The sequence below is a fragment of the Elgaria multicarinata genome, chromosome 5, assembly GCF_023053635.1.
Source record: "Elgaria multicarinata webbii isolate HBS135686 ecotype San Diego chromosome 5, rElgMul1.1.pri, whole genome shotgun sequence".
Classification (NCBI taxonomy): Eukaryota; Metazoa; Chordata; class Lepidosauria; order Squamata; family Anguidae; genus Elgaria; species Elgaria multicarinata.
This window is the reverse complement of record NC_086175.1, coordinates 86,245,283-86,254,625: the sequence shown is the minus strand read 5'-3', so window position 1 is coordinate 86,254,625 and position 9,343 is coordinate 86,245,283. Positions and strand designations below refer to the sequence as shown.

Here is a 9,343-nt window from a genome sequence, read left to right as displayed (position 1 = left end):
CCTATTTTGGAAAGGGGGGGGCGAGTTAGATAATTTTCTGACATCTTTCTCATCTCTTTCGTTAATTCCAAATGCTTTCTTTGATACTAACTAAATAAATCCACGCTTTAGTTCTGTCTACCACTCCCTCTTCTTCCTGCCTGCTTGAGTACGTTGCAAACAAACCAGCAAACCACAAGTTCTGCAAACAGCATCCTTTCCCAATTTGCCACCCGGACTGCAATCTCCTGATTAAGTCAATATGCAATGCCAGCTCCGGGCAGAAGGAACATCCGAAGCCGCTTCGGAAAACCTACTGCGCTTGCTCCCGAGCATGCCCAGTTACAACGAAGCTACCAATCCTGAGCAGTTGCAGGTTTTGATATTGGCCGACCGTAAAGGCCCGAATTGCTTCCAATCAGCGCTTTCCCCTTTCCTCAGCGGGACTCCCGTGCCCCCCACCCCGCACAACCGGCCTGGACTGCGTGGGCGGCACCCAGTTTAGCCCTATCCAGAAGGGGGAGAGAGAAGAGAGGGGAGGCTGAAGGCAGAGCTTGGAACCCGTTTCCAGTCCACCCACCCCTTACCGAAGTGTATATAGAGCAAGGAGGGCGCCGCTGCTGGTCATATCCTGGCACGGCGGTCGGATCCTGCTAGTGCAGCTGCAAAGATGGCTGTGTTAAGTCCGACTGTGCCGGAACTGGAGCGACTGCTGGAGAAAGACCCCTCCTTGACTCCTTTTGAGCAAGACTTCCAGCGCAGGTAATGACCTAGACAAGCGCGCACCTGGACCCGCCCGCCAGTGTTCCAGTGGAGCCGGAGCAGCCTCCGATTGCCCTCCCGCCCTCTTTAAACTAAGCCACCCCGCACAGCGAATGCCGTTTCCCTCCCGCGGCTCCTTTCAGCCGAGAGAACGAGGAAGCCGCCTCAGCCCTGCGACACTTGGGAGCTTCTCTGCTCCGCGAGAACTTGGCTGCAGCCCACTCCTAAGTAGACGGACTCGGGGAGCAAGTCCTCCCGTGTTCAGCTTGCACAACCCCTATGTACGTCACCGCAGAAATAAGTTCCGCTAAGTTCAATGGGACTTCCTCCTCGGCGACTGCGCACTTTCCTCGCATTCAATTGTCTTGACTTCCTAAACTGTGCAGGATTGCAGCCTTGCCAGTCGAGGCTTTGCATTGGTTTCACTTCCGAGTTTGAGCAGACTATTCCCGCCCCCCACCCGGTTAAGTGTGCGTGCGGCTGCTAATAGTGCTAATAACAGGGCTCTTGCCCGATCAGAGCCGAGAGGGGAAACTGCCCGGGAGTTATAATAGCAGCAAAGCGGCTGCAGCCTCTTCTTCTTAACTCCCCGCGTGGTTTTGTCCTCTGCTGTCGTCGCTGTCTGAAGAGCGGCGGTTGCCAAACCAGCCCCGCAGACCTCCCTCCCGTGCGCTTTTGTGACGCCTCTCCCTGCGCGAGTGTCGCGCGCTCGGGAGCTTGTGACGAGCAGACGCTTCTGATTGGTGGAAGAGAGCTTAACGGCCCATTCCGTCGCGAGTCCACTCCGACGCAATGTGGCCTGGCGGGCGTCCAAGAAGTGGAGCAAGCGCCGTAGGACGCGCTGAAGCCTCCAGGGTGCCCTTACTCGTGATCTTGCCCTCAGTGGGCTGTAGGTGCTCTGAAGGGCATTTCATTCTTCATAGGGATTAGGGGCGACGGAGGCTTCCACTTGCGTCCTAAACATGCAGCATTTTAAACAGGAATGATTAAAGGAGGGAGTCCACGGGCTAAATAATCCATAAACACAATGCCTAAATATACTTGGTTAAAATTAGGATAGAGGAGGGGGAGCTGCGATGAGATGATGATGATGCCGATGCCGCCACTTGCCTGGGCTGTAGTTCTACACTTAGGAGTCAGTCGCAATGAACTCAGCGGAGCTTACTTCTGAATAGACATGTATAGGATGTTAATTTTCTAAAAGCACAGTCTATCCACGTTTGGGTGGGGAATTGTATTTATTTATTTAATTTAAACATTTCTATACCGCCCTATTATTAAGATCTCAGGACGGCGTAGGACCTTTTTCTGTCTAAACGTATAAAGGGTTGTGTCTTAATAGTGCAATCCTATATGTACCTACACAGAAATAAGCCCCATTGAGTTAAATGGGACATTTATTTATTTATTGCATTTATATACCGCACCATAGCCGAAGCTCTCTGGGCGGTTTACAAAAGTTAAAAACAGTAATCATTAAAACAAATATACCAAGTTTAAAAACATAAAAAGCATAAACACAGTATCCTTATAAAAACAGCTGATCTGGGGTCTGTTAAAAACAAACATACTCAGCAAATGTTAAATGCCTGGGAGAAGAGGAAGGTCTTAACCTGGTGCTGAAAAAATAACAATGTTGGCGCCAGGCAAGCCTCCCAGGTAAGTGTGTAGAGGATAGCAGCTTAAGTGCTTGGCAGTGCAATCTTCTATATTGTTTTCTGGATGTAAGCCCTACTGAATTCCATGGGAATTCTGAGTGGACTTGTATAGAATTGAAGTGTTGTACCCTTTAGCTTGGATCTTTGGATACTGAGGCCAGATCTACACCAAGCAGGATATAGCACTATGAAAACGGTATATAAGAGGCAGGAGCCACACTACTGCCTTATAGCAGTATTGAAGTGCATTAACAACTGTTGGAGCCCATTGACACATAACATAGACCGCTTTCATAACACTTTCATAGTGCTATATCCTGTTTGGTGTGGCTTCTGCCTCTTACATACCGCTTCTATACTGCTTTCATGCTGCTATATCCTGCTTGGTGTAGATCTGGCCTGAGATAATTAACTTGAGATAATGGAAGGAACGTTTACTATCTAGTATTCCCTGCCACAGACACCTGAGCCCCTCCCTTCAAAAGTCTTTCTGGAGGCAGGGGGTGGGGTGTCCTTGGACAATATGCGATAGGGCATGGTGGACTGCTTGGGGGATAAGACATGGGAAATGTTCCTTTTGTGAACTTACTGTTCTGCAAGAAGGATACCATTAAAACAGTTATTTTGTAAGTATAGGTCTTAGGCTAAAGAACTGTGAGTTGCCAAAGACCACCCTACTGTTGCAGTTGGAGTAGCATTTGAACACTCATCTCCCAGATCAACAGCTGGGAGGGCATAGAGATGCAGAAAGGATACAAATTGGACACTGTTCACAGCAGCATAATGTTGTGGATACTGTGAGACTTCAAGGCCACAGCTAGACCTAAGGTTTATCCTGGGATCATCCAGGGTTCGCTCCTGCCTGAGCACTGGATCCCCTGTGTGTCACCTAGATGAACAGGTTTGACCCCTGGACGATCCAGGGATAAACCTTAGGTCTAGCTATGGCCCAAGTCTTGGTTCTAATTGCTGCTCTGCCTGAAAGCTTACTGGATCGCCTTGAGTGTCAGCTTAAGCTACTTCACAAAGCTGTTGTAAGATAAAATGAGAGTGATGCATTTTTGGCCTGAGGAAATACTTTATAAATGTAATTCCTGATATTTTGTTGCACGTTTTATCATTCTGGGGTTTTGCAGATCGAATAGTGAGATAGGAGAACAGTCTTTTACCAATGATGGGTCACAGAAAAGGGCTTAGCCCAATGTTGGGGAGCAGATTTAGACACCACCCCAAAATTGTCATCAAGTACTTCCCTTGTCTTTTTCCAGTAGAAGTGCAGCACCACGCTTGGGAACTCTAATAGCAGTGAAACCTCCAATGTCACAATACTGGCATGGATCCCACAATGGGCTGCAATTGTCTAATGATGAACATTTTTGCTTGTACAATCTGCCTGAAAGAGGATTATCCTCTATACTAGTCGGTTGTTGTTGTTTTAAAAAGAACTGAGGCAGGATCTACACTCCTGCTTTAAAGCGCTTTAAAGCAGTAGTGTAGATCCGGCCAGAGTCTTGTGGCATCTTAAATACTAATACATTTTTATAGCATGAGCTTTTTTGGGCCAGTATCCTATGATGCTGCGGTGCCTCTACTGTTTGCATTGTGCCAATGGAACCCACCACTAGCACAACAGGAAGTAGCACTTCCTAGAGCAACCCAGAAGGAAGCTGAAATGCATGTTTCTGGAATGGGTCAGGTCAGTGAAGCTCCATTCTGCTATCCCTGCCAACCTGTTCTGCTTTGGAAATGAGTGTTTCGGCTTGTTTCTGGTTACTTTAGGAAGTGCTAGTGGCAGGTCCCGCTGGAGAGTGGGATACTGCCCATGGACTAGAATAGACTTCATCAGATGCATGTATCATTGCTTTTGAACTGTTGTTGGATATAAGAACATCATTGGAGAGGTGCTTTTTTCTAGTATGGTATTTTTCCAGGCACAATTGGTTAGAATTTGCTACTGTCATTACCAGAGAAGCTTTTAATAGCAGACTACGAAATGTTCTGGGTTTTGCTTTTTTGCCAGAATAAGATGGGGGCACATTTTAACACTTTCAGTGTTAAAAATTCCTAGTGGTCATACTTTCTGATAGTATGTTCACAGTACACTGTATATTTAGCAGTAAGTTTTATTTATGTAGCAACAACTAAACCAGAACTCTCCATCTGCTTGTGAAACAAAGGGTTGAAGAGCCACAGTGGAGTTGTATATTAAAGTTTTTTTATGGTTTTTTTGGTGGAGGGGGGGAGGATGAAAGCTTGATATGAAACTGTTTTTATTTAGTGATAGAATAAAAGTATATACTTTAAAAAGCCATTGTTTTCATTGCAACAGTCAAATGTGATGTTAACACCAATAATTAAAAGACTGTGAAGATTTACACTGGATTGGTTTGAAACCACTGAGACTTACTGGCACTGGGCAGGGGTGGTGAAAGTGAGAATATAGGACCCTGCAGATCCTTGCTTCTCTCCTTGCTCACAATCCCCCTCCCCCTCCCCCCTACAGCTAATGCTGTGCTTTCTCTGGTGGCTGCAAGGGACTGAGGCCAGGGGAGGTGGAATGGCCCAATGTGAGATTCTCCCCCCGCCCCCGAAGTTGTCTGTGGCCTCTGGTGGGGAATCTGACATATCCTATTTTCCCTAAGACCCTCTCCCATGGACCATAGGATTGCTCTATTAGTGGCATTTTCTTCTGAGTAATTATGAATAGGATTGCCCTACATGTCTATTGCAACAAAAGGAGCATGGTTTGAGATACCTTAAATACACATTTATTGTGAGATAAACCTTTATGGACTAGAGCCCACTTCATCTGATGCCTGAAGTGTATCCTCACTTGACAGATATTTATTTATATAGTGACAAATTCCAGAGGAGAAATCTGATATGTTGATATGGCCTCTGGCCTAGGAAACCCTATGCCAGTATAACTTTGGTAGTTTAAAATATGTCACCATACATCTTGTTTTTGTTTTTTATATATACAGCAGTACAGTCACATAGGTATAAAAATTTAAAACAGTGATGCTATGACACTCCTATGCAAAGCTATCACTCTGTGTTTTTTCTCTTAGACATGGTATTATTTATTCCAAAACTCAGTGGTATTTAGGACTACTGCTTAGAAATTCTATCTAGAGAATCCTACCTAGGAAAATGACTCACAGTGAAGTGCATGTATTTAATTGAGTTTTATCACTATATATTCCAAAATTGTAGCAAATCTTATCAAATCAGAATGTACCTGTCCTTTGAATATAATCCTCATTTAAATCAATGTTTCTAAATAACGATAAGAACATAAGAGCCATGCTGGATCAGACCAATGGTCCATCTAGTTCAGCACTCTGTTCCCACAGTGGCCAACCAGCTGTCGACCCCGAACACACAAGCAGGACACAGTGCAACAGCACCTTCTCACCCATGTTCCCCATCAACTGGTGTATACAGGCTTACTGCTGCTTATTTTAAAGTTGTCTGCATGCAAGTACTTTGGTGTTGGGCGCAGTTGCAAAGCAAGGCGGAGTGGACTAAAGGCTTGTCCTCTTCACTCTTCGTAATGTAGTAAAAGCCATGGAGAGAGAAGCAATCACCCCTCCATAGCTGTTGAATGTGCTTTGAATACTGCTAAGAAATACATGTCCTGAATGACGTGTATTTTTTTTAGCTATAATAACAATGAGTCTTGTGGCACCTTTAAGGGGGTGAAACATTTATTACAATATATGCTTTTGTGGACTAGAGTCCACTTCATCAGATGCATGAAGCAGTATTTGGAGTTGGTGGGTACATGCGCACACACACACACACACACACACACACACACACAAACAGTTGTAGGAGGGGAAAATTTTAAGCAGTGAGATCAGAGTGAAATGAAAATGAAAAAAAAAATCTTTAGATCGGTCCTGTTGTTTTGCGGTAGTAAATTGCTTTAAATATATAATAATGGTTTTACACACATTATTGTATGACTTTGGTGGTGATACGATATCAGTTGCTTGTTGTAAAGCAAAATAAAAGCAACAGTTCAAACACTTCTTATCCAAGAACCAACTGTGTAACTCCCTTGGCTGAAATCACCGACACACAGACACACACACACACTCCTTGCCAACATAGTTCAAAGTCTTTGTTCAAATGATCCCTGCTTCTGATCTCTTTCATCCTCTGCCTCTTGTTTGACACAGTCTTTGTGGCCTTGTGAATTAGTAACATGCCACCAATCTCTGGTTTAAATTGGCAAATTTGAATAGAAGAGTAAAAAAAAGGTGTTCTTATGGCTTGTGCCAGGGGATTTGGGTTCTGTGTTTGTACGCGTAAATGTAATGCTGAGATTAAACTTGTATTGTTGTAAACTGCTCAGTTAACTAAATGCCAAAATGAATCCTTGCATTCTTTGCTATCTAGATGTCTTCTATCATTGGCTTAACTGTTTCACAGACATTGATCTCCATTCTTGGAAGTGGGTACAATGGAAAATAATGTGGACTAGCTTCAAAGTAAATTCGGATTGGGTGATTATGGTTGAATTGAAGAGTATTTATGTCCATGTCAGAAATGAGGACTGCTGTTGCTGGTTCGAGAGCAAGATTGGGTAATTACCTTTTGTCAAAGCCCTTCTGCCAAAAGGAAAACAGAGTTGCGAAATGGAAATGGAAATGAAGTACATCTCCCTTCCTGTTACTTTTCTTCCCTGTCATTTCTCGGGTTTTAATTAGCACCAGCATTGCCACTTCTTTGGCTCTGATTCCCCAACCTGGTGCCTTCCAGGTGATTGGATTACAACATCCATTGTTCCCAGTGAGCATGATCAGTGGCAAGGGACTGTGGGAGTTGTAGTCCAAAATATCTGGTGGGCATCAGCTTAGGAAATACTAGGCAATTATATCATAGGTAATTTCTCAAAATATGTCTGCTTTAGTCTTTTCAGTGATGCAAAACTTGCTCTTTACTGTTTCTCCACTCCCTCCTCCTAGCTAGAAGTTATCATCTCTTCCACTCAGATAGGAATTGAAGTCCAAAACCTGGAGAGAGGTTCTTGTCCATCAGGGGAACATTTCTTGTCACTTCCTTCCATTTAGTAGAATAAACCAGTAATCATGGACAATTAGCCGGACAAAAAATGGTCCCCCAACATCTATAATAAGTATCTACTGTATGATTTCATAGCTGGAGGAAGATGTTAGATTTTATCATAAGCTGTTCTTGTGTGCGTGTGTGTGTGTGTGTGTGTGTGTGTGTGTTCAGCTAAGGAAAACAACTATCAACAACTATAATTTTAGTACATACTGTCATGTAGTGTCAGTTATATTCATTTGAGAATGAAGGTAGACGGAGTCTAATAAAATCATTGATTGCTACTAATAATTTCCCCTGAATTTCTTACTTTTACTATATCTAGATCTGTATTAATATTTCTGTGGTTGGATTTTTTCCTTAAGGCTATACATGGTTTAAATCTTCAAATTTATTTTAGTGTTCTAAAATATTAATAAGTAATTAGTTTAACTTTCACTGTATTGACTTTTCAGTGGTATCTTTAACTTGTTCCCTAACAAGTAGAGGTTTAGTATCGATAATATAAAGCATAGCTATAAATCGTAGTATGTTACCAGAAGTCAATGTTAATAGAGGTTGTGGATTCAGCTAGTTAGAAAAAATGGAGTTTTGTGGAATTTTCTATTTTGATACTTAGCCCGTTTCCAGAAAAAAAATTACTCTGACTCTCTTTGAGACTTGATTTCATTGGACTATTATTGCCTTTTGTACAATAGCATTTTATAATGTTGCAAACTATGATAATTGTGCTCTAGTAGTTTTTCTTGTACTACCCTGTCCCCATCTCTCTGCCCCAGACACCCATTTTATAATATTTTGCTATCTCCTGCAGGTGCCACACAAATTTGTAAGCTACAGTATGTATTCTATAAATTGAATTTTCCATTTGTCTGCTTTATATAGGGAAAACCTACTTATGAAGTTAGTTAAATCTTTTAGAGTGCAACTCTATGCAATTGCTGCTTTTTAGATGGAGGGCTTTGAGATTTGCCCAATCAAAGCCTTGCCACCAAGAGTCAGGCACAGCAGTTGTAATGGCGAAGATGAAAATGCCCAGTGTTGCACCTTAAAGAACATTTATAACTAGATGGGCCTCTCAGCCCATCTATCTGACTGAACTCGTGGTGGATGGGATGGAGAGGTTCTTGGATCAAGCGGATCCAGGCCTCTTGCATTCCCATCTACCAGCACACACCCTCCCTGTTCTCTTCTGAGGTTGCTGTTGTCTTCCAGTGATTTCAAAGCCCCCTTTGGATTTAATTTCATTGAATTTGCCCTATCAAACTCCAACCTGGTCTTTTAAGATGCCCTGCACAAATCCTCATCTAATAGCAAAGCCTCATGTAATTTATACTGCAGAGGCGTCCTAAGGAATTTGATCTTGCTCACACACCATTTCCTACATCTCCAGTCCTTCTCTTTGAGTGTCTAAAAAGTTCCAAGCTGGCACTAAATGCCCCTCCTTGTCTAAAGCAGGCATCAGTTTCTTTTTCTTTTTTTCTTGTGTTCAGAAACATCCACTTGAAGTGCTACCTTCAAAGCTAATAAGTTTCAGCCAGGCTAGCCCCTCTGACTCGATTGGTCAAGGGTTCCCAAATGAAAAGTCAACCCACAATTCTGGCATTTAAAAAGAAGCTGTCCTGGTACTGTATTTCTTAGATTCTAAGACGCCATCGATTGTAAGACGCACACTAATTTCAGTACCACCAACAGAAAAAAAGCTTTGATTCTAAGAAATAATAAACGCACCTGTGATTCTAAGATGCACCCCTTTTTAGAGATGTTTATATGGGAAAAAAGTGTGTCTTAGAATTGAAGAAATACGGTATTTACAAGTTTGACAGAGTTCATTCTTGTGTCTGATATGTGTGTGGTGAATCCCTGTG

At 43.0% G+C, this 9,343-nt stretch overlaps 1 protein-coding gene across 3 annotated transcripts in view; it reads left to right on the top strand.

Annotated features, from left to right (window-relative positions):
* The first annotated feature begins 428 nt into the window (after positions 1-428).
* Positions 429-9,343, top strand: part of GBE1 (1,4-alpha-glucan branching enzyme 1) — a 216,902-nt gene continuing 207,987 nt past the window's right edge. For 2 of the 3 annotated variants that reach the window (XR_010025475.1, XM_063126767.1), the window contains exon 1: positions 432-741. Coding sequence is in view for 2 of the 3 variants with exons in the window: in XM_063126767.1 (XP_062982837.1) it covers positions 650-741 (92 nt within the window). In the remaining variant the exon portion in view is untranslated. Of the gene's footprint in view, positions 742-9,343 lie in introns of all 3 variants that reach the window. The other variant, XM_063126768.1, reaches the window with a different exon arrangement.